This window comes from Passer domesticus, chromosome 7 (genome assembly GCF_036417665.1).
Source record: "Passer domesticus isolate bPasDom1 chromosome 7, bPasDom1.hap1, whole genome shotgun sequence".
In the NCBI taxonomy this organism is placed as follows: domain Eukaryota; kingdom Metazoa; phylum Chordata; class Aves; order Passeriformes; family Passeridae; genus Passer; species Passer domesticus.
The window spans coordinates 56,022,923-56,049,007 of record NC_087480.1 but is presented as its reverse complement, the minus strand read 5'-3'; the positions used below and the strand labels follow the sequence as shown (position 1 = coordinate 56,049,007).

General features: G+C 41.1%; 1 protein-coding gene across 8 annotated transcripts in view; it reads right to left on the bottom strand.

Annotated features, from left to right (window-relative positions):
• ELAVL4 (ELAV like RNA binding protein 4) overlaps nt 1-25,962 on the bottom strand; it is an 81,056-nt gene extending 55,094 nt beyond the window's left edge. The window contains exon 1 of one of the 8 annotated variants that reach the window (XM_064428815.1): nt 25,888-25,962. In XM_064428815.1, the coding sequence (XP_064284885.1) occupies nt 25,888-25,947 (60 nt within the window). In that variant the 5' untranslated portion in view covers nt 25,948-25,962. Of the gene's footprint in view, nt 1-4,962; nt 4,990-5,041; nt 5,203-5,436; nt 5,722-6,219; nt 6,582-7,007; nt 7,122-9,035; nt 9,178-9,471; nt 9,596-25,887 lie in introns of those variants that run through there. The other 7 variants (XM_064428816.1, XM_064428814.1, XM_064428822.1 and 4 more) reach the window with 7 other exon arrangements.
• Nucleotides 25,963-26,085: the final 123 nt, after the last annotated feature.

Here is a 26,085-nt window from a genome sequence, read left to right as displayed (position 1 = left end):
AAACAAACACACGTTATCGCGCCACCTTCAGCTCCAAGGGTTCTCAATGCTCCAAAGCCACCAAATGTCACCGCCCTGATGCCGAAAAATGCTGGCGCATGTCTCCAGACTGGGAAAACTACCAGCAGCAACGTATACGGAATTTTATAGCAATTAGAGAAGTTTGATTTTAAAATAATAAAATAAATGAAAGCTTATTTTTCCCCCAGAATTCAAGGACGAATAATTTCCCATCACAACAGCATTGCTGACGCAACTGCGCGTGCCTTAGCAACGAAGGCGTACTACAGAATTTTCTATACATCATGCCTCTAAATATTGTCAAAGCCAGGTTTCTATCTTACACCGTGCAACTACATCTCATTTCCAGAGAGGACACACAAAGGTTTAGCTATCCTTCATTTTAATTATTTTGTTAATATTCTGTCTTTTCTCCCCATTTTACAATTCCTAACTGGTTCTCAGCATTTCCTGACATTTACACATTTTCTTAGCCATTGAGGTGAAAGTCCTCATGTAAGACACTGTCAAGGGTAGAACAATAGGTAAGACAGCCTCTCCACTTCCTCCCTACTTTTTGGGGCTCTAAAGAAGCAATAATGCATCAGGAGCTATATTAGCACACACATATTTTCACTACAGAAAATAAAACTCAACCTAACATTGCTGAGCTAATTCTTAATGAATTCATGCAAGCAATGTAAACACTACAAATAAGACAATGTTAGGCAGTACCAAGAATTAACTGCATCCTTATTATAATCTCATCTGAGAGTATGTAATTTCTAACACTGATGTTCCAATGCTATTGCAAACTCTGAATATTTAAATGAGTAAACAACAAACAAAAGGTCTCATCTTCAGTGCCCCAAGCTATCATCCAAAACTAGTTATAATTAAAGGTGTGAACAACGGAGTAACAAACCTGCAAAGTCAAGGTTCTGAGAAATTAATGGGCATCACACCACTGCACCAGTTCAAATTTATCACTCATTATCTCCCCGACTAGCACAGTGCTGTTTCACATATTAGTGCCTCCTTCTTTCCTCCAAGCCTTTCCTGCCTTTTCTAGATGGCTAATTTTATACAATTACTGCCTCTGACACATTGAGACCTTTTCTCCCCCCCTTCTTCTTGCTGTAAAGCTAGTGACCTACAAAAGCCCCTTGCACCTAAAATATTCCAGTATTAAAAAAAAAGTAAAGACTGATCATTTGAGTGGAAAAGCAAGCAAGCAGTCTCTAAGTATCTGTTTGTCCAACATCTTCCCTTTACATGATCTCAAATGGTTAAATGTACCCAAAGACTAAGGGTACAGGTACCCTTTAAACATGTTTATTAGGATTTAATATATCAATCATACTTGTTGAATTGCAACACTGCCCTCTTCACAAAGTTCCTTAGAAAATCAAAAATGTGTCTTCTTTTAAAGTTGCTCCAAGTCCTACACTGCTGGTAACTGGACATTTACAGAAACAATTGGGAAGTGTTACATTACACAAACACCCTTCCCCTCTTCATCCAAATCCCAGCGTTTTCCTTAACATCCATTCAAAAGGGAAGATACACACGCACAAACACACGCACTCCTACATGCGCACCCATCTCTTCCTCCACCCTACACAGAAAGGAAGAGAGCAAGAGAAGGAGAGGAGCACAAGGGGGAGGGGTGACTTTCCATCACAGATTAGTGAATTTTGCAAAATCTAGCCTATCCCTTACAGAGGTACCATACATTGTAACATCACCTCACTTGCAGGACAACTGTTTGTGCCCACTTCTCCCCAAAACCCCAATGACATTGAAAAAATACTGCATTGCAGTATTTGCCAGTGCATCGGAGTGTATCCAGTTAGCTGTCCCACAGACAAACAAATGTACATTTTAATGTGTCCAGGCATGTAAATGAGGTGTCCAGAGGACACAGACTGCCAAAACGGACAAGTGGATTTGTCAAGTTATCTGCATCTCTCTCACCATAATATTCTCTGCCACTGTCCACTTCTTGCCTGGGCTGTTTGCTGAAATTATTTTCAAAGTTCAAGCTCCCAAAGAAGACACCAAATTCCCCTGATAGAATATGGGATGCAATCATACCTTGTTTCTTTTGAAAAACTTCAGGGTGTAGACTGGCTCTAGGTTATGTACCAACAGTATGACAATTACTCACAGAAAATAACCTGCATTTAATTAGTACACTCCCAGCATACCAAGTAGGAAGGCTGAGGAAAAAAAACACATTCCCTGTAAGTTAGAAGATATTATTTTAAAAAAATTAATCCATTAAATATATGTAAGATTAATGCAACTAAATTTTCTTTCACTAGAGTCACAATATTTAACAGGACCAAATAAAGATGATGAAGACTATTTCAAACCCATTCAAATAGGATTTTTAAGTATACCCCTTCCAGCTCATTGTAACCATCCTTTGTCACAACAGCTCGGGCTCACTTTGAGAGAGCTCAAAAAGGTAAAATTAATAAAGAGGAAGAAAGCAAAGGAGGCAACCAAGCCAGTCACTAGTGGAGAGGCATCCCTGTATCTAACATGGGAACTTGATTAGCAGAGTACATGAGGACAGGATTTTAAACTGATGGCTGGTATTCACATTGCATCAATACCCAATTGTAAGATAGCCTCCTTTCTGACTACTACACCAAGACAACAGTTTTTAAAAAAAGAAAAATGTCATGTCTAAGGACAGCTACATTTTCTGTATCTTTTTGTCTCAACAGAAAGGTTTTACATTTCCATCATTTAGTATTGCTAGCAATGTTAATTCTATTTCACTAACTTAATAGCTGTTTTTCTATAGGAAGATTTACAATGCAACCTTTTACATGCGGAAAGAAAATGTCACTATGTACATGCAGGCTGTATTCATTAATATAATGTTAAAACAAAGAAAAGAGGAAGATCAGGGCAGGAACACGTGCACCGTAAAACAAGGATTTCATTATTTTTAAATCTTTGTAGAAACACGAAATTGAACAGAAAATGAAAATGTAACTACTAGCTGATGACTCTTAAAACAAACAATGCAGCTGTGTATAATAAAAGGCACCCTTATTTATTGTCATGACTAAGTTAACAGATTTAGAACACAGTATCTCTGTTTTGGACAGAAGAAAAATTATTTTACTCTCACGTACAACTACAATGCATGTCAGAATGCATCTCTGCACATGCACAGACTGTAAAATACGGAATTTTACACACGCACACACCCCCTCAAGATTTTTTTTTCTCCCCCTCTACATTGTAAAGCAGCGCAGTTTTCAGAGGGCCATTCAATCACTTTTTCACAGAAAGGACTGCAGCAGAAGCAATACTTAAAGCAAATTAAAAACATTATTTAATTTTTTTATTCCTATTTCAACCAAGCACTACTATCCCTGCTTGAATTCACATTCAAAGTAACCCTGCATCAGAGAAAGGAATAAAGTAAAAATATCTGCAAATCCGAAGACAGAAAGAAAGGCGTGTTCTATATTCTTGCTTTGCTTCTTATGCCTCCTGATGTGTGATAGATGAACATTTTCTGGGCAACCACATTTTTATATCTTTTACGCTACCGTCTATCACTTACTAGTCTACTACGCTTTTTTAACACTTCTAGCACCACCAGCTATTTCCCATTATTGTTTGCCACTACAATTAAGAGACCATCACAATTAACAAAATAGTCAGCCGTGGTTTAAAAAGTAGAGCTGCCACAAGAAGCCTGATACTGGAAGTGGATATTGCTCCAGCAGATATAGAACAGACTGTGGCTAAAGGTGGGGCCGGAGACGAAGAGAAGAATAATTTCAGTATTTTTGTAAATTCCTCTCAATGCCTAAACCCTAAAATATGGTGAACTCCTCTGAACTGATTATTCTGCCATATAACCATCTGATTTCGTAAAAATACCAATATCACTTAACACAAAATCACTGCTTAGGGTAAATTCATTCTACCTACTGTTCTCATAGGGACATTTGCTGGAAAATTCTAAGAAATGATTTGCAGAAGCTATCAGCTGTGGGAGTTCACTATTATACCTCTGTCAACTTCATTCAATATAATTTACATTTTTTTTTTATACTGCCTCACAGGATTCCTTGCAATTTTTTGCACGTACAATTTCACAGCAGGGAGGGGGAAGGAAAAAAAAAAAAAGATAACCCTCTTTTGCAAAGGAGAAAGAACAGATGCTTAAAACCAGATTTCTAGAAATCACTGTAAGCCTGAGCCAGAAATGTAATTAACACCTATTTATAAAGAATAATTAAAGTTGTGACTGCCACAAAGAAGAGCAGAGATAATCGAGGTAGCCCCTGCTTCTTTTTTTTTTTTTTAGGTTTTTTTTTACACTGTTTGCAGTATTCCCACATGATTGCCACCTGCTCCCCCACTCAGCTTCCCCTATGCTCGTTTCCCCGGCAACCTTTCATTGGCTTTTCCTCCCAGCTATCGCTTTCAGTTCGGCTGCTCAGTCTAATCTTATTTGTTTTACACCCATCAAAACAAGCAGCTAGACAAAGACAATCCTGTAAGAATGGGAAAAGACCGTCGCTTTGTTTCCCCGGTTATAATAAATATCCGCGGCAAAAGTCTGCAAAACGTTAAATGAGGGGGAAGGGGGGGTCCCCGCGCCCCCCCATCCCGGGGCTGGCAGGAGGGCCGGGTATTGTGCCCCAGCCCCCACCCGGGTCGCCCCGCTCGGCGCAGCCCCGGTGCCCGCAGTTGTGTGCCTGATCATGCCATTTTGCACAATCTGTAAGGAAAAGCACAAAAGATGGGACGAGATGAGCACGTCCGGGCTCCTCCGCCAGGAGAATACGGGCTAAAAATAGAAATACTATTTTTCACATAAATGGCTTTGACTTCTCCCGGCATTTAAAAAAGCACAAAACAACGCGGCTCTCCCCCAACCCCCCCAACCCCAGCCCCCACCCCGACACAAAAAAAACACACCCTTGCTTCCATCCATCCATGCATCCATCCACCCATCCATCCATCCTCGACAGCACCGGCTCCACGGGAAACGCGATACCTGGATTTTTAGAGGCGATTATTAAGTTTGTGTTTAAGGCTGGTGTAATAGGAAGGGAGATGAAAAGGCATCATCGGCCGCCCGCTCCGCCAGGCACACGCGGTACCATGACACCGTGACTGTCAGCAGAGACCATCCGCGCTCAACTGAAACGCGGCGTTCAATGGAAACGCTGTGGAGTGCCATCGCAGCTAGGCACGGTAAATGGATGTACAGATACATATGCACACACACAGGCAGACATATCCCACCGAAAAAAAAAAAAAAAAGAAAATAAACAAGGCTCTCTAATTTTATTTTATGACTCACGATCCGCCGCCCTGAACAAAAGAAATTCGCGAGGCACACGAGAAACGAGACAAAACCCCACGAGCAGGCTCTCCCCGTTCACTTACCATTTTCAAGCCATTCCACTCCATCTGTGATCACAAAGATGGACCCTTACAGCCCCTCACAGAGTCAAAAGCAAAAAGAGCGTTATGTAAAAGCTGACATTCCTTCTTACAGCGCTGCTGCCCAACGATGCAACAAAATCGACATATACTAGGCACTGCAACACATACAAGCCTCCTCCTCTTTTTATGAGGTCACGACAGGAAACTCTTTGAAATACAATATGCAGCATTTACTGAAGCTCATATAAATCACCCTCTTTTAAAATTACCATACCTATTGCGCAGTCCACCAAAAACAAAATTACCAATCTCGAGGCTTTTTTTTTTTAAACATTCCCCCCCCCACCCCCCAAAGGATTTTGCTCTGCATTTGTATCTCCAAAATGTCAATGTGGAAATTAACTCTCCCCCACCCTTAAAAAAAAAAAAGCCTCTTTTTCCTTTTGCATTTCAGTTAGCCACATACCAGCCTTGCATTAGAAATGAGCTTTTCTCTTTATTCTGAGAGAAATCGCAATTACCTTAAAATGACAAAGTACATCCTTTATTAAAGGATACGCAGACATTAAATATGAAAGAGAGAGAGCGAGAGAGAGGGGGAAAAGAGAAAGGGAGGGGGGAAAGGGAGAGATCATGTACAAACAGATCAGTAGCAGAAAACTAAATTCATGGGAAAACACAGACTGAGAATGATGCAGATTCGGGGAAAACCTGTATGTTAGCTTCTATATCTACCTCTATATAAACCCGCTACGATCAGATTTTAAAACTACTAATACCTACCATAACCATTCTTAATGGCAAATATTGGGTGTCTTGAAAGGCTTCAACTCTTCTAACGGTTTTGCTACGGTTTCAGGGAATTATTTTATTATTATTATTCTCTCTTTTTTTTTTTTTTGAAGAGCCACAAAGCACACTGCTAGACGTTTGTGCGGCGAGAAATTATTATCGATAATAAAAAAATAATAATAGCGGCAGCGATAATAATAATAATAATAAATAATAATAATAATAGCTAAGTATATTATCTCGTTGTCTCAGTGTGGTGGTGGTGGTGCTGCGGCGGGAGGGCGGCGGCGCCGGCGGCGGGCGGAGCGCGGAGCGGCGCGGGGCGGGACGCGCGGAGCGGAGCGCGCGGAGCGGCGCGGGCCCTGCTGCGACTGGCGGCCGCCGTCGCCCCTTTACCGCCATTTATGGGACCATCTGTCAGCGGCGCCGCGCGCTGATTGGCCGAGCGCGCCGCGCGCGCGGGGGGGGGGGCGGGAGGGGGGAGGGAGGGTGTGTGTGGTGCGTGTGGGGGGGGAGGCGTTGCGACATCAGGTGCTATTGAAATTAGCCGCTGCCAGATTGACAATGTTAATGATGCGGTGACCTCTACAACAACAGAGACCAGATTTCTGAACTGCTGCTTGTGTCTAGTAATTAAGGCCCGGTTGAAGAAACAACACGCAGCCCCGTATATTTTTTTTTAATTTTTTCTTTTTTTTTTTTTTTGGTTCCCCCTGTTCCCACCCCTGGGCCCGGCGGTGCCGTACCTCGGCCATGCTCCAGTGCCTACATCTCCTTACCTCCTGCGCGCCCCGCTCCCAGGTCCGGCGTATTTTAACCACCTTATCTTTTTCGACAGTTGCTTTCCGGAGAAATGCATATTTAATGATCTGCCTCTAGGCTTAAAGGCACAACAAAAGCACTTTGACGTGCATTTAAAGCTGCATTTATTTTCAGGTACTATTGATTTTAATAATCAACCCATCTCTCCTTCCTTCCGCCCGGTGAGGTTTTTTAAAATACGTATTTTTAAAGGAGTGGATTTGATGTTGCTGCCACTTGACAATGTCTAAGGCACAGCAGACACCTCTTTATCGGGTGCTCCCCCCGAACGACAGTAGTATTTCAGAATTATTTTGCCACCTCGCTTCATTATTCTTCAGCTCGACAGGAAATAAAACAACAGTGAACTTTGGGCATTTAAAAGAATTTTCTTTTCCAGCCTTAGAGAAACGTGCTTAACTTAACAATGCACACTCATTAATCCTCCGCTCGCTGCCACTGACAAACTAACAAAACTCCACTTCCAAACAGCAATATCTTACCCCCTTCCGACCACGGCAAGTTTTGTAAGAATTCTCACAAGTTCGGAAGCCATTCATTTCTTTCTCTTTACTTGAGAGGTATTTTCCTAAAGCATGTTCTGTACTAAGTAACAAGGCATAGCACTCTGTAATTACAACAAACCTTGAATTTACATTTATCTCATCTAAAGCAACCGAGTGTTACTCTATTAATACACATAGGATCGTTTAGCTTTACTGTCCACAGATTCATTTCAACAACTAAATACTTAAAAAAAATTCAGTATCATTGCAAGCGTTTTTAAATATAAGAGCTGAAAACCGAGAAAGCTAGGATGGGCCACATTATAAGCTCAGTTAGCTCTTTCCTAGAGAAAGAAAACCTGACTACAAACCACCAACACCATTTTAAAAACACATAAATCAAATTATTGTTCTACAAGTTTCATCTTCCAAAAAGTATAAATATTCCCTCCACACTGCTAAGCTGGGGACTGACATTCAGTACATTTTAAATTTCTTTAAACCATAGACACGCTCAAACACACACAGAGACTAAACACACCAATAAAACATATGAAATGTAGTAAAGCTCATAAAATCCAGCTATACACAAACCAAGCAAGGAGAAAAATCACATTTAAAAAACATCATAGAATCTATTCGTGGAATGAGCCCTGAATTCAATTAAAATATGAACAATGTGAAAGGCTGCAGAGGATTTCTCTCACCACGCATCTCTCTGAGCACATTTGTAGCTTAGTAAAAACTAGCATAGATTAAACTAGCCTGTAAGATACATTTCCTAACTCAAATTTAGGTGACCCATTAGACTGAACACACAGACATCAAAATGCTACAACAGCTAGTACATTACCACAGATTCTTGTGCAAACATACATCAAATATTAAACTTAGATCTGTAATGCATATTTTTTACTTAAGGTTTCTTCAGGGGTTAATAACACCAGAGAAGGCATCCAGAAATTATTTTTAAGTCTTTTCAACTTCAGCCTACTTTGTTACTATAAATTCGTTATGCATATCAAGATTCAGCCATTTTTCTGAAACAATAATCGCACGCTGCTCCTCTCAAAAATTAGCTAATCTTATCCATCTATAAATCCAGGTACTCTGCACACTGACCGCTTTCCCAAAAAGCACCCCACACACGCAGCCTTTCCGAGAAACACTAAAACAAATGCTCAAACATCCTCAGAGGCCTCTCTCTGGAAAGACAAAGGCAGAATCCTATTGTTGAAAAAGTCAACCTTATTCTCATGTTTCCAATAGTACCATTTATCTTTCGGGGAAAGGGACTGACCACCGCATCACGGTGGTGACATTTGTAAAGCATCAGAGTCTCTAAACAGTCTCTCCAGCATCAGCCAGCAAGCCCCTGAGCAAAGCATATTTTTAGTGCAATCTTCCATCCCCACAAAAAGAAACTTGTCTTAAACAGCTAATCCAATATCAAAATGAAATCACAGGGTTGTTTCCCAGCCCCCCCCTCCCTCTCCTTACCATAAATGAGCAGTTTCTTGACTCATTAATGACAGTTTCCCTTAAAAGAAGTGATCTCATATCACTGAGCCCCTCTCCACCACGCATACATCCCAAAGGTTGCGGGTATCTTAGCATCAGTAGCCGCTAGCAAGCTCTCTCATACAGAGCCCAGATGGACTATACCAGAAGCCAATTCAGCGTTAATAACTACCTACTCTGTGCAGTTTAGAAGCCTTACGTGGCATAATGTCCTAGGCAACAGCAGCCGATTGAAACCGCAAATAAAAGACAACCCAATTCTCCAAAAGCATCAAAAGGAAAAAAATAATAAATTGAAGAATGATTTTTTTAAAGAAAAAATCTCTTACTTGCATAAGATTAAACTGAATCCTTCACCAACATATGAAAAAGGAGAAAAAACAGATGCTGCCCAGAAAAAGTGACAAAATATTACCTCATTATTTAACAAAGCAGCATTAAGCGTCCTGCTGATTTCAAACATCTTGCCACAGATTTTGGTTAAGAGAAACAGAAAGAATCCTTTGCAAGCCCTCTGTCTGCAAAGGGTTCTTCAATTTTCTTGCGCACAACAGAATAGTCAATATGTTATTTCCCTAGAGTTCGCACATTAAAACATCTAGTCAGTGAGCTGAATTTTCCCCTTATCACACTGTAGACTCCTGTTATATGTACTGCTCTCTTTGCAAGATTAGCCTGCCCCAAACATGGCTGTTGTTTAAACTATTCTTTAAAGTAACAGTTCACTCCATAACCACCAGGTGGGCAGTGTACACAGATCCAAGTAACCATCTTAAAGATTTTTCTTGGAATAGCTGCTGGTTGTGATATACAACGTAAATCCCCCCTACACTTATCAAGCAGGAGGAAAAAAAATTGTCACTGTTTTATGCCCTTTCCTCCCCAGCAGCAAGCCCATGAACAAAACCCTAACATCACTTAGCTGTTAACACACTTTTTTTTTTTTAAAGGGACCTTAAAATTTATACAGGAGATTTTAATTCAGCAAAAGTGTTAAAATCCAATCAGTTTTGAGAACAAAGTATTAATTAAAAGGGAAAGCACACCCAACTAACTGGTTTGTACTACAGAAGAACAAAAACCAGGATTATGTTCACAAGAGGGCTCTTTCATGGAAAGACAAAATTCAGCATGTAAATACTTCTGCTAGAAAATATAAACTGTACCTTCAAGCAAATTGAAGACAACTTGATAAGATACTGCTATGACTTACTGTAGCTTAAATTCATTTATGAAACCACTGTTGCACGCATCATAGCACAAGACTGAAATACATGGAAAAGATCCAGTGTTCAAGAGCACCCAAGTCCCCCAAGGTATCAAACTGTCCCTATTCCATCATGTCTGCAAGCTATTTAAGTATTTTTTTCTCCACTTTATTTAAGGTCAAATACCTCAAGAAATACTTCCATTACTATAAAAAATACCAATTCGCTCAACGCTCTACAGCAACACCCAGAGGCATGAATGAGATTGGGATCTTTGTGTTAGGTGCTGTACAAACACATTTGAAAAGTCATTTCATAGCGAAGGATTTACAAACAACATTTACAAGACTGAAAGCACAAAGCAGAGGTGTGAGAAAGAACAATAAAAGAGCATCACAACGTCTTTACCAGCTGGAAAGAATCGCTGGAGGAATAGGGCATTTCTGGCAACTACCTGTGCCAAGGCAGAACCCAAAAGGTTATTTACTGAGGTTAAAGAATAAATGCATTAGATGGACAAGGGCTTCTTTGGATTTACCACCTACAAAGCACCATCACCTATTTCCTTTCATTTCTAGCAATCCATGCTGAGTAAGTATATGCAGAGTAGTGATTTTCTTTTCTGGCCTTTAACTAATATTAAAGTGATGCAGTAATGACTTAACCTTCTTGAATATGTATTGAGTTTCAAGTCATCCCTTTTTATATGAGAAAGGTTATTTGCATCGATTTCTGTTTGCATGAAATAAGCTTATTTTCTCATTCACCATATGCCTTGAACACTAATTAAAAGTGTCACTTTCTTCTAATGTAAAAACGTAATCACTTAGTAAATAAGTATTCTTGGCTTTTTGGTCTTTGTGATAATCTATTTAAGGACTTTTTATTTCCACGTAACTTCAGTGCTTTGATTACCACGCACCCCTCTCATGTAAAGAGAGGTGTTTTACAAATCCACATTTTTGTTCTATTTTTTTAATTAAAAAAACCAACTATCTAGAATTACATCTTTAAGGACCCATACTCCTATTACCCCGAGGCAAATCCATCCAATCAATATGAAACCATTCACATGCCACCATCTGCCAAGCTGTAGAGCAATGTGGCTGGAACAGACCTCTTATAAAGCAGCAGTGGTCTCATTTTCAGTCTATTAGAGAAGCACCAGAGCTCTCATGTGCAAGGACGCAACACTCCAAGTCAGACCTCCTCACACTGTCTCCCTGCACTGCTGCAGAACTCCTGTAATTTTTGCTGTTTGAGTTTTCACACTCATCATCAAAGCAAGAGGGAGGAGAAAATGATCAGTAACAGTCCTATTCCACTGCAGCACAAAATAAAGAACTCAATTTAATTCTATCCTAATATGATTATAGCAAACCATTTAAATGCTGCTGTCTGTGAACTACAACCTGGCATTTTCCATCACCTCATTTTCTACTCTTCTGGAGAACTAAGCATTTATCTCTGGAACAATTTTACTCTTTTCCAAGACATTCCTCCCATAAAATTAATATTTAATTCTTACCAAAGAGTTATTTTGTTGTTTGACAGATGGGAGGGTGCAGGTGGATGAGGAACCAAGGAGAGGCATGTGTGAGCAAGAGATGGATCTCGTGTACAAAATGATTTAATAAAGATAACGGGCAGGGAAAGGACATTACACAATGCAAGCACCCGGGTTTGTCCTGTGCAGTAATTCAAGAACCTCTGTGGAAACAGCCTCCAGTTCAAGATACCACATCAACACTGTCTTCAGCAACACTGAGCTCACACAGTGTTTTCATCAGAAGATCTCATAATAATTTAAAATATCTTCCATCACCTATAACCCCATGCAAATGCACTGCATGACTAACTAAAAAAGTGTACTAGGAGAAAACAGGAACATGAAGGTGTGCAAACCCCTTTAAATATATACAGAGAGAAGAAATTAACTAATTTAAAACCCTCTGTGAAATTACAAGAAACTGAAAAGCTAATCATGTAATTCATGTGATGCTGACAGTCACAAACTCAGACAAGAAAGCTAGAGCTGAATTGTTCATGGCCTCTAACCCAAAGCCAGATTTCAGCAAAGAGAACGGGAAAGAAAAAAAGAAACCAGCCCAATTAAGCTGACTGCCCTTTGCAACACACGTGTGCAGGAGGTGGCAGGGACTAGGGGTAGAGGGAAAAACAATGGCTAAACAGGTTATTTACTCACACAACAAGGGGTTTTTTTCCACTGTTACTTGAACAGTTTACAATTAAGTGTATATGTACATAATTTGTTTATCTACTGAGTAATTTAAAAAAGAACCAGCAAAATAAAACACCTTACCAACTGCCCTGTGGAAATCAAGCAGGAGTGGATGATTGAGACTAACCTTGCATGACATTGAAAATGTTTTTCAGGCTCTTAAAGGCTACTGAATGAATGTATTTCATGAAACAGAGTCAAATTTTTAAGGATTCACTGAAAAATATCTAAGTTGTGATAACAAAACTCTAGCCATATAAAAAAGAAACACCATAAAATTTCTGAGAAAACACTAGTTGAAAAAGATGACTGACATGGTCCTGAGCTTTTATTAGTTTCTTTTATTTGATGATCCACTCAGAAACACAGGAACCTGTCCCTGCCTCCTACCCTGCCCCTGCTGTGGAACCCACTGACAAGCTGTACAAGCTCTGCTGCCGATGCAATGTTCTAGTGTGGTGCAATGAAATTCCTCCTGATGCCGAGGAGATGAAATACAACACACAGCTACCTGGAAAAACTATCACCTTTTGGATCTGAACCCAGAAGAGAGAGGAAGGAAAAAAAACCCCAACCAACACAGAAGAAGAATCAAGAGTAGTCAGAACTCTAGCTCCTTAAAGAGCTAGACACTAGATATAAAACAAGACAGAAAGCCTTCCTAAATACTTACAACCCTAAATGAGGAATTTAGATGCACAAAGCTTAGGCAAGTAGTCACAGTTCCCACAGAAATCACACTTCAGCTGCTTTTGCACAAATATGCTATTTAATGTTGCTTGCCCACTTTCTTTTTCATGCCTTATGAGATGTGTAATTTGGATGCTGCATAGCTGCTCTAAGTATCACATGCCAATTTTCCAAAGATGTGTGTATTTGCAAACCCCACTGTGGATACTTATGTTTGAACGCCAGGAGACTGGAACAAAACTCTCCAGGGCAGAGAAGAGCACAGAGGTAACAAAATGAATAGATGTAAATAGCTCTGATGGTGAGAGAAGCCTTAGTATGATAGGAACATCCTCAGTGCCACAACTGGCAGCTGGGCAGCCACACAGATTGAGGCACGCATGTGTGCCAGTGAATAACCTCAGCAAAGGATTCCTGTGACTGTCAGGGCACAGGCCAGCCAGGGAAGGGGGCCAGCAGCTCTGCTGCAGTGCAAGAAGGGTTTGGGGAAGATGATTCAGCACCTTCCCAGCAAGTCTGAAGGCCAGCAATGTCCTTGGCCCCACACTCCTCTCCCAGCTCTGAACTGCTGCTCTGCAACACAGAACATCTACTCAGTCCCACTATGTCCTGCCTGGCCAATTTTCAGCACATTTTAAAGAACCCACTGCCAGCACCGCAAGACTGAATAGCAAAAGGCAGCATACACTGCAGGTAAACATGTTAACACAGCAGCAAGATAGCAGTAATTTTTGTTTCTCCCCTTTCCAGTTCTTTTACTTTTGGCTCAGAAATAGAGATTTTAATGCCTTCAGTCCCCTGATTTTGTTTTCCTCCTTTTAAATTCAGAGATAGTAAAAGTTGCATGCGACAGACATACTAAATCCTACAGCTTGCTTTCCTATCACTACAAGCAGAACTCAATCCTACCTACAGGGAGAGTTAAAACATTTCTACATTGCTGTCAATTTTGTATAATACAGTTAGCAAAGTTTCAACTGAGCACAAATGAAGATGTTTTCAAAGATTTATGACTGCATTTTTAAAATGTATTTACTTGTAAATAATGAAAGGACCTAGACACTGAAGAACTCCAGACTTACCAGGGAGATTTACATGAGTTCAGCCATTTTTAATGTGCCTATGTATAAGCACAAAAACGTTCATAAAAAATGTGAACAGGGTCTTTCAACCAGCATTGCCTAATTTTAGAACAGCTGATGGATTTGCTTTAAGCCCATCTGTAATACAGTGTGCTATCCACCTTGCACTCAGGCCAAATAATATCAATAACAAGAACAAAGATAAAAACCTGAAAGGGGATTAATGTGCTGATGTTTCCAAGCTTTGAGACAGTGATCAGAAAGAGATCTGGGGACGAGTGCAAGGTGGCTGGATCAGAACAGAGGTACAGGAGGAATCAAAGGAGACCTGTGAGCAGCATGCAGAAGGGTTATGTCTCCTGCAACTTGCAATTACACAGGAAGGATGCAGAAGCAGGGAAGATACAAAAGAGAATGAAGACAACAAAAAGCGTCAAGAGCTATTAATTGTCCAAATTACTTGTTAGAGCAGCTGGCACTTACACAGAGTATTTTAGTAGCAGCAGGCAGAAGGTAAATAAGTATTACAATTTCATACATTAAAAAAATCCCATCCTCAGTAATTTACAGGTAAACCCTTTCATGCAACTTATCCTCAAACCAAGGATGCTGGAAAAGAGAAAAAGTTTAAAATGGTTTTACTACAGAAACCAAGCTTACCTCATGCTCCAAAGCTCACACCTGTATGTAAAAGTGCCAAGACTGTCAAGAAGCTTCCTGTGTACATCTGTTTTATTTTACCCCTTAAGAAATAAAGGTTAGGTAAGCTGCCTAAATAAGGTACCCAAATCTCAGGGATAAACAGCTCCCTTGTGAATATGGCTCACACAAGTCTTCAGTGTATAATTTAGATTACAATTTTATAACAGGAAAAACAAAGTAAAATACAGAGAAGGTAATGGGTATAAAAACTAGAATTGATGCAGTATTTAAGAGAAAAACTACCAGCCAGCACTGAACTTTCCATACTGACACAAAAGCAGGGAGAGGCTAAAGAAAGACAACTGAAAGAAATCATCTGCACATCCTCTTTTTGCCCTCTAGAGCTCCTGGAGCTCATCTCTCGGGATCAGGATGACTCTAGCTTTCCTACCCAGTTCTCAGATTTTCATGCAGTCCTATGGTTTTCTTTAAACTTGTTTTTGCAAAGTGTGACATACCTTAGCAGATGATTTTTAGCTTCCTTTAAAGTAGGGCATATGGACAACAGGTATTTTTAATACTGTCCTTTTTAAAACAAATTAAAAATATACTAGGAGATGTTCTGCAGCCTAACCTTCCTAATAAATAACTATGTTTTAGTTACCTAGCAATAGATATATGGTGCTTGGGCTTCAAGGGATTTGTGCAGCCCAGCTGGAGAAGCTGGCAGGTTGGCACCCAACAGTGAGTTCACTTCTGTGCTGAACTGCCTCTTCCACAGCTGAATTGTTTTTTTCATTGAATAGGCAGGTAAAAGTTGAGGCAGGAGCCAAGCTGCTTGTGGTTTCTCCAGTGTCTGGAGAAAAGCTGCATGTGAGAGGATGGGCTTTACCAGTCCTAGAAGCCAGTGTGGATAAATCTACCTCACCCAAAGTTACCTGTCTGCTGGGCAGCGACTCTCTCCAGCCCTTTGTACAGGAGGCTCTAGGAAACGGGCACTTCCAAGGCACAGTTCATCTGTCCTGCTCTACAAGTCTCAGAAGATGATAAATCATGTTCTTTGTCACTGGCTGCACACTAAGGAGGTCTCCAATGATCACTAGGGGAGCCTTGCTCCAGCACAAAGTCCACCTTTGGTCAGACCAATGCCACCATGGGTTTACCGGGTCACCAAAGCAGATGGTCTCCAGCTGACCCTCACCTAAACGAGCTTTGCCCACACTAGGGTCTCTTAACACCACAGTGCAATCCTCTATTTAACTCAGCACAGCTGTTCATAAGGACAGCTAAGTACTTGCAAGGCAAGTTTAGCCCAGACAAACCACAGATCCACACCAAGGCCAACACTCAATACACCCATAACAGCTACACAAAGCAAATCCTGCAAGACTACATTTGTCTGTAGACAGAAAAAGCCTAACATCTTTAGAAGCATGTAAACAACTCATCAAAAGAAAAAAATAAAGCTAAGTTTATTTCATGAACTCTAGGCTGATAATCTCGCTTTCATAAGAGAAGCTTTGATTCTGGACCTCCAAACAGCAAAGCCTTAAGAAAAAAAAGAGTTCTAGTACATCCAATTTATGACTGTTGGGAAAAGCAACAATCACATCAAAACAGCTGCTCTGAAAACCTATCCAGCTACAGGCCATCACCCTGCAGTTTAAGAATATTTCACTCCATTGCCTGAACACATTTATATTCTTCCAGGCAGTTTTCCTGATGTTTTATAAGGATTCCCCAATGCAACAACAAACAATCTTTCTTTTAATAGTATCACTGGATGCGTTGTAACCTGCACCTAGGGACACCCTGCTCTGCTCAGATAAAACTTAATTGTTCTTCTGACATCGTACAATGAAGGAACTTTAAGCTCATGTAATAAACAAAACAGTCATAGATTTTAAACATTTTTCATAGAGCCATGCCTAAAAAAATTCACTTAAAATATTCCAAGCAAGCACAGATAACCAACATAGACGTAGTGTGCAAAAATATATATATTTACTTTTTTTTAAAGGTGTCAAAGGACAAGATTTTATTCTGCTGTGGTAGAGGGTCCTACTTCTGTGGGTAAAGGAAAGCCAGACATCAGTGATGCTGTAGAACGTTTGACAAAATTTCAGCTGCTGGCAACAAATTGCAAAAATCCCTCCAGCATACTGGTGCTATGTCTTTCTCCCAACTACTTCCATAATTTTGTGCTTTCTGCCAAAGTAACAGGGCAGTATAGGTGCACACCATAAAATTCTGTGGTTTGGTAGTGGAAATTTCAGCTCATGACCTTTGAGGTTAATGGTGCTATTTAAATTTAAGACACAATGAAGCTATTAACCAATTACTCCCACTGACCTCACTGTTAACTGGAAGACTGTCAACACAGAAAATTAAGCCAATTATTTAGGAGCAATCATCTGTTCAGGAAGCCACCCTCTGCAGCTGGTTGGGAGACTGTCCCAGGCTGGAGGATGACATGGCTCTATCCACTCCTGCTGTTGTCACCTCTCAGCTGCCACATGGGCACAAAGACTTGGGTGCTCAGGAGACTTCTACTAGCACAGAACATTCCTCAGCAACCTGGATGAGTTGACACACACAAAGGTTTTCTTTCCTCTTTCCACAGGCATCAGTCAGGTGTGTTCAAGACTCCCCCATACACAGGGCCAGGTATGAACACTGCCATGATGAGGACTGCACTCTGCACATGCTGCTGACAGATGCAGAATTCCCTCCAGTAATGAACTCTCTGAATTTCATCACTTGCTGTTCCATGTGGAAAGCAGAGCCAACCTCTCCTTCTGTATCATTAGGATCATAACAGTAATTTATTAAAAAAATCTGTCAAAACTAGATGCTATTGCACATTTCATAAGCTTTTAAGTAATGAATGAAGGAAAAAAAACTTCTCACAGATACAGTCACATCAACTATGCAAACCAAAATAAGACCAGATACTAAAAATGAATGTTGGGAAAAAAACAACATTAAGTATATACAGTGAAATCTTGCTCCAAATGCTTCCACAAGACCCAGATAGAAATAATTTTAAAAACACTGCAATCAAGCTTAATGGAGGCTTCACTTGATTCATCTATTTAAGAATCCAGAAAAAAAACCCCTCACAATTTCTACAAAAGAGACTGCTTGTAAGATTCAGATTAAGATGAACAGGCCAGATGCTCCAGTGTACCAAATTTGCTCCTCAGCATTTTCCTATCCTGCCCACCAACTCAGCCTGACCATTCTGTGAAAGGGCAACTGCTGAGCATCAGAGCTGACAGGTTAATAGGACAGGGGAAAAAAAAAATAGCACATCGACCAATGACATTCCTATACTGCAAAAAGATCCCAAATGTGTTGTTCAACACTCCAAAAAGCAACATAACCTGGCAAAATTTCAAATAGGTTTCCAGTAGAGTGACCTGCAGAGAGCAACACGAGATTCTGGGAGTCAGGCAAGGAAGACGAGCTGGGAGCATAGCACTGCCATGTACTCCCAGGGTTGAGCACCCTGATGGGTTCCATCTGCAGCCTCCACCACTACCTCAGTGCACATGCTCCATTTAAGCTCAAGGCTGGGGTACAGAGGGCAAAACTCTGAGTTTTCGGTTTCTAATAGGTCATTTTACCACAGAGAAAGTGGATGGAAAAACAGACAATAGGCAGCATAGCTCCAGCTCTTGTCTCCAATACTGTATCTCGGGTTGGGATTTTCATCAGTCAGACATTTGCAGGGTAAGACCAGTAAGATGCATGGAGAGGCACACAAGAAGTGAGTGCCCACACCACACAGCATCCCAGTACTACAGATGATTTAACTCCGTGGTTCCATGAAGTGGAGTTAGTTCTGGGTGTTAATAACCCTGATTCAGAACTGTTCAGCAATGTACTCTCATTAGCCAGACCATCTGTGTAAAGGGAACAACCTACGCTGTCACAGCACACGGAGCCTGGGGCTGACCTTAATATCTTCCCCCACATACCAGCAGAGGACAAGTGGAGAGAAATCTGGCATCAGTTTGTCTTTACTGCTGCCAGAGGAAGATATCTGGGCTGGAGAGGAAGTTTCTCACCTCTCCAGTCACTCTGCCAGCTGTGGCAAATGCAAAGTGGCAACTGGTCTTCCTCCTAGGGTCCCACTGGTGAAGTGGGAAATTTGGCTGTCCTACTATGACAGGGTAAGTCCAGTTTAGATATCACAGGACCCTGACTTATTGGGAAAAAGGCTTCACAGATCATGTGAGACAGTAAAACCTCCTGACATTATTCAGTCAGTGTAAATTATCTGATGGACTGAAAAGTGTCCAGCATGACATGGAATTACATTCCAAATATCAAGTATTTGTTTCTTCATGCTCCTTCCTCTTTATCACATATCTGCCAAAACAAGCTGCCTAGTGGACATCCCTGGAGGTTCTTCCAACCTGCACAAAAGCCTGAGATCCTTGAGCTGACTCCTGCAGGAGCAACTACACAGAAAATTGATGCAGATCAGAGGAAGTACAGGACAGCAAGGATACATCCCAGCCCTGAGTGAAACATGCAGAAACCATCTTTAAGCATGCTGAGGTTTAGTCCTCTCTTTCTAGGCACATCATTCTTCCAGAATCTGCTTTTCTGGCCCACAAATATCATGCTTCCTCCTCAGAACAGAAAAAAACCCAAAACAAACCAATCAGACCCAATCTACTTAATGTGCTGCTTACTTTTGGAAATAGCATTTTTTCCTTCTCTACCAATCTTTTTATCTTTGACTCCTTCCCTGCTTTCACCTGTTGTGTTTATTAACTTCCTCTGGCTGGTGCCATGCCCAAGGAGAGCTGCAGAGAGCAACCCTGGTGCTATTGCATGCTCTCTGCTGCTGAGAGCCCAAGAAGAGCTCAGTGAGCCCAGTACAAACCACAGTGTGCAGCCCTGAGTGACAGGAATTTGAACAACTCTTCCAAGACATAATTAAAGCTGATGTTTTCTTTAGAGCAGTGGAATTCAGCAATAAGTACATTAACAGAAAGCTTGGTATTGTGAACATCAACAAGCATCTCAATTCAAGCAAAAGTAAATTGTCTGGATTATGAGATGTTACCTAGGATGCCAGTAAGGGAATACAAAGTGCTTTATCTCTTCACATCATGGCATGGCAGAAATAATCTCCCACACATTAGGGCTGCTAGCAGGAACCTTGTCCTGCAGAAACAATGCTTTTCTAAGGCTTCAGCATGCAGTCTTGCTGCTGTGCAATTCCCTAAGATATGAGAGCAAATTAAGACCCTTTCTGGACATTTGATTTCACAAAATCTGTGGTAGTTTAGCATCTTTGAAAATTCCACCTTTCTGCTATCTGTTGAAGACTTGCCAGTGGGTTAGAAATCTATTAAGCAGGGAATACATGAACAACAGACAAGCAGGGCAGAGAAAAGACTTCTCTTGAAAAACCAGGAGCATAATGAGACAAAAGCTATCCCAAACCAGAAATACTCGAATGAGGAAGAACAACTAAAACTGTTGTCAAGTTACAGACCGGGATACAGGAGTCTGTAACAGACCAGCTTTGTATCACATCAGCTTAATAGGAAAGCTTCCCTTTTGACATACAAAGCTCCTCCAATAAAAGTAATTTCTTTTAAACATTATCCATTTTTATATACCTTTGACAATTTGGGGTTCTGCATAAGCAATGAGCAACAGCTTGGCAAAAGGTGACTTTACATAGGCTACTGCAACTAAAGAAACTGGCAAGGATGTCAAAAATACATGAATTGAAATATTACAACTCATTTAAAGACATTTAGAATTACGCATTTGTAAGAAGTAAATACAAAGGGCCATATAGTAGACATGATAGTCAGGAAGCTGAATAATTCCTCTGTTTATATATTGGACAAAAGAAAACATTGCCATGTAGGTATTTTACAGCAAGTGTCTGTGCCTAACTGAAAAAAGGCCTCAAAACCAAAGGAAAACAAACTAACAACAGCAAGATGCAATGACTTCAGCTACACAAAGACTCTTTAGCTATACATCGCATGAAAATATGGAGGACAATGGTTCAAATAAAGTCAACTGTGTTGGAAATAGTGCATGAAATCCCAGAAGTGATAGAACTACTAGTCAGTGAAGAAAATGAAAGGAACCAAGTGGAAGAAATCAATCAAGAAGAAAAAATAAGCTTTTTTTAAAAGGCAGGCAAGGGGCCAGGTAACATAGATGGACACACATGCAAAAAAACCCTACAGAAAAGTAGCTCTATCTCTATGTACAGCAAGCGATAAATTTGATGATAAACTAGGAAGCCCCAAACTAAGAAATGACAGCAAGCAGTGAGGGGTGAAAACCATTTTTCTTGTGTTGGAAAAAAACCCCACCCTCTAATGCAAATGGATGAGCTGATTAACAAAGCTTGCAGAGCCTGTTGTGAAAGACGGGTGAATGGAGAGAACCCGAGGGAGACACTAAGAGCATGTAAACCAAATCAGGGAGCAGCTGACTGCATTCAGAGGGAAGAGGCTACAGGAGCACTCAGAAAACAAGAATATGACCTAGGCTGCATGAAGCACCAGTAAACACGCTGAAGTGGAGGGCAACAGGAGGCATCTGTTCAATGTGTTCTTCGACTGCTGAAGTGTCAGCAGTTTCACAAATACCACCATTTATTATTAGTAGTTTTTATAACCAGGGGGAAGCACCAGAATGCTTATTTTTAATGAAGTCACACAAACCCACAGAGAAACTACACTTGTTTTTCAGTACTAAAAACCCAACTGTTGAAAGGTGAGAACTCCCCTTAATTTATGGAAATCCCAAACCCAATCTCCCATGCATTAACTTTAAATCTTTATGGAAACAAAGGCTGCATATTTTGTCTATTGTAAGGACACTGAAGTACTTTTTTTCCTAAAATAGTTTACTATGTCAATGAAATTGCAGATGCTTCTGTGCACTTCAGGGACTTCAAACATTGCATCAATTATCTGAATAAGTAATGAAAAGACATTGTGAATAAAATGGTTCACCAAGCCTGGTTCACAAGTCAATTGCTTTCTGAATCCAGTTAGATACTGTAATATTTGACATGTTATTTCTTTTTGCAAGAGGTTAAGAGTTTTCCGTGCTTCTATGCCACACTTGCTGCAAGAGTTTGGAGAGGAAAAAACCCAACAAAATACAAAAGACTGCTAGAAGAACAACACACTTTTAGATTCTCCACTACAACCCTCTTTTCACACAAAACAGAACAAAGGAGGTCACTGAAACCAGAACTCTGAAGTCCAACTAAGGCAGAAACATGAAAATCCCCTAGCAGATTGCTTATCATTATAGCCCAATCTAATACTTTAGAATTCCACCTTTGACAAACTGGACTAGGTGATGGTACAACACAAAATGTCTGTTTGTTGAGCTCCTGTTTCCAGAGAGTCTTTCTGGCACCTGGAAACAGAGCAAGCATAAGGCTGATTATCATTTCCATAACCCCCAAGGAAAACTATCGTGCAAGATGTTTGAGTAAGAGCAGTGCTGTTCGAAGGCAGCATTCATAAACAGAACAAAGACTAAACAAAAGGCTAAACAAGTACATCATAATTAACAACCACCACCAAACTTTTAATTAAGATATGTAAGAAAAATCAAGGAGAGCTAATTAAAAAAACACCAGTGTATATACTTTCTTAGAAAAATCTGAATTGGTACCATGAAGTAAACAGGCTAATTAGAAGTGACCACAATTATTTTGCCACTGTTACTGAGTTTAGTCATGATTTTTCAGCTTGCTCTTTAATCCTACACCTTGTTTGAACTCCTCTGTTGTTTCAATGCAGGATTCTTCCATCAATTTATTCAAAAACTAAGCAAAAGTAAAGAAAGCTTTAACTCTGTATGGCAGGCATGTTTTGTCATTAGTTTTGAGACACACTCTTCTCTGCCTAGACAGTATCATTCTTGCAGGGCCAGAATTATAATTATTATACACTCCCCCCATTAATCCTGAACAAATCCACAGTTACTACAAACGGATCCAGATAAAACTGCCACATCAATAATGCTACACTCCACGTGTTTTCCTTTTATCCAGGCAGCTAGACCAGTATAAGAATATGATGCTGTTTCACACAGATTTTACTGTTAGAGGTATCTACTTCCCTTAGGGCCAGAAAGCAGTTACAGATAATAGGAATCTAACTGGCAATATTAAGGTTTTACTTCTCTGCTCTTATATACTACCCTTTCGTGAAAATACATCCATTCTCATTACTTTTGCCATTCTTCAAAACTGTTACTAGGCTGATTTGAACAGTAACAGTTAATGCTGATAGAAACAAGCAAAGAAAAATGCTGACACAACCTGGAGTTATTTAAGAACTTATTTGCTACACATCTATTTCCAGAAAATTAATAAAAAGTTGCTGACTCCCAGCTGTAAAAACCCCAAGTATACCTAGGCAAAATAAAACCGGGGAAAAAAAGGAATTCCCACCCCCAGGCCAGAATGCAAACAGCAAAGTGAGTTGCAATTAACAACTTCTGCCTCTCCCCTACAGTGTTGGCACAAAACCCAACCCTCCACTGGGATACATGTTAACTCTTTGTGATTACCAAACTCGGGAACCATCTTCCAGGTTTATTTCGGCACCCACACAGAAGCCAAATTCCAATTTTTAAAAAATATACTATTACATTTAAGAGAAGTCGATAGCCTCCTAAAATACACTAATAAGGTAATCCTTAAACAATCCAGGAAGAATTGTCTGCCCACAACATCACCTTTCTCATTCCACACTTAAAGATCCAGACAATTACTGTCCCGCCTGTCGCTTTCTGACTTATGGCTGTAGGGTGTCACCTTTTTCCCCTTTCACAAAAACCAGAAAACATATAAAGCAGTCTTCCCTTCACTAATGACACAGTACACATCTTCCTTGAAAGTCATTCATTTTAAACTTGTAAATTTCAGGTGTTTCCTCCATATTGAGACAAAAATCACAAGTCCTTCCAGCATATGGCTAAAAAAAGTTAACTGCGTTTTAAAACCCCTTTAAAATTTAGATAAAAACACCCATGCCTGTGCCAGGTAACTCACCAGCAGTGCTGAAATGGAATGCAATCTCCATTTCCTCAGACTATTTCCAGGCTTCTCTACTGCCAAAGCTAGACAAGCACTTTCTCCCTAGTCTACACTTTTCTGTTCAATAGGTGGAATAAAGTAAAAGGCTTATTTCTGTGCAAAGGCTTCTTCCTCTGCATAGCAATAAGCCTCACACTGTAATTGATTTTTTTAAAGTGTCATTTAAATTATTTTGGTATGATTTATCTTTCCTTACTTTTTCCTAAAACATCTCAGAATATTAACAAGGAAATAAATGTAGTAATACTCTAACATCTTCAAACATTATCTAATTTAAAAATCTAATTTACTTTCCATCATTTGGGCTTCCTTACTATTTCAGATGTCACTCAGTGTGGATAGTAAAATTAGACTATCAATTTCATTTTTGCTTTGAATGTGTTGCAGGCTCTGCTTCTCAACCACTCGAACTTTCTTGTTTAAGGATTCCAATGGAATTTTTGAATTAAAAAACAGGGGGAACTATTGCTTTGTTTTTATTAGAAGAATTCTCAACTGCTCTCCCTGGCCCTTCTTACTAGAAAAGGCCGAGTGCTGGCACAAAACCAGACCTCCAATATACCTGTTAAATAATATTCTGTGGTCCTCTATTAATACAAGGAGATAATAAAAGTCTTAAATAGCACTGAGGGTGCCACTGGATACAACAACCTTCCAATGACGCCAGTGGGAGACCTACTTAAGACCCAATAAACAAATTGAGCAAGTGATGCAATATGAGCTGTCCTGCTCTTGCTTTGGTGAAATTTAAAGGATGATTTATCACCGTAGGCAGCCTCACTGCCAGCCAGCCTCCACAACCAGTGAGTCTTACTCAAAGCGTGCCACTTCACTGAAAAAGAACTCAGAGAAAATATTTAGGGAGAGCTATGTTCTTTAACATAAATGCTCATTGATAGAATTTGCTTTAGGACTTTTATTTTATATATGGCATAACAAATGAACAGAAGTCTAAACTCTATCCATGCCAACCTTTTAACACCTGGGAATGCTTTATATACCGTCAGCCTGCTGCAGGAAAAGAAAAAATGCTATCAGCATAAAAACAGCACTAACTTCCAGAGTAACCATTAGGCAATTAAAACTACAGTCATGGGTAATGACTTTAATTAAAACCACCTTAATTGTACTCATCACAGTAAACGGGACTGAGCCTGGAACTCGCATACGCGTCACAGAGTAGCACAGGTAGAGAAACAAGGAGCAGCCAGGGGAAGGTGAAGAGGTAGAGAGGGAGAAGAAACAGGGGAGAGAAATGAGGAGAAGGAAGGTAAAGAGGTAGGGACAGAGGGAGAAGCAGGGGAGAGAAATGAGAAGGAAGGTGAAGAGGTACAGACAGAGGGGAAGCAGGGTAGAGAAATGAGAAGGAAGGTGGAGAGGTACAGACAGAGGGGAAGCAGGGTAGAGAAATGAGAAGGAAGGTGGAGAGGTACAGACAGAGGGGAAGCCACCCACGGGCACGGCCAGCGGGAGCGCCCGGCCAGGGGCACCGGGGAGGCCAGCGGCCGGGCCGCCCGGTCCCGCTGCACGCAGGCCGCGCCCCGCAAGCCCCCGATGGATAAATTTTCATTCTAAAACCTCTGGTTTAGGAAACACAGCGCCAAATTGCATTTTTGTTGCTCAAAAAAAGAAAGAAGCCTTTTGCTTAGAGCGGAACGAACGCAGGCGGCATCACCCAAACCGGCCCGAGCGCGGCCCCGCTCCCGGCGGCACGCAACGCCACAGGGGCGGATTCACCGCCTGAAAGGGAGCGGGAAAGGGGGAGTTTAACCTCCGCGCCCCGGGAGCGCTCGCCGACAGGAAAAAGGAGAACGCGGCAAGGCCCCTGCGCCCCGTGCCCGCCGCTCACCGCGCCGCGGGCTCCGCTCCCCGCGCTCCGGGCTCCGCTCCCCGCGCCCCGGCCGCGCATCTTCCGCCGCCGCGGGACGGCCTCGAGCGGGGCGCGCGGCCGCACGTGGCGCCCGCACCTACGGGGTCTCCCGCGCAGGCCGGGGCGCTCCGCAGCGGCGTGAGGAGACTGCAGCCGGGCGCCCGGCGGCCGCGGGGA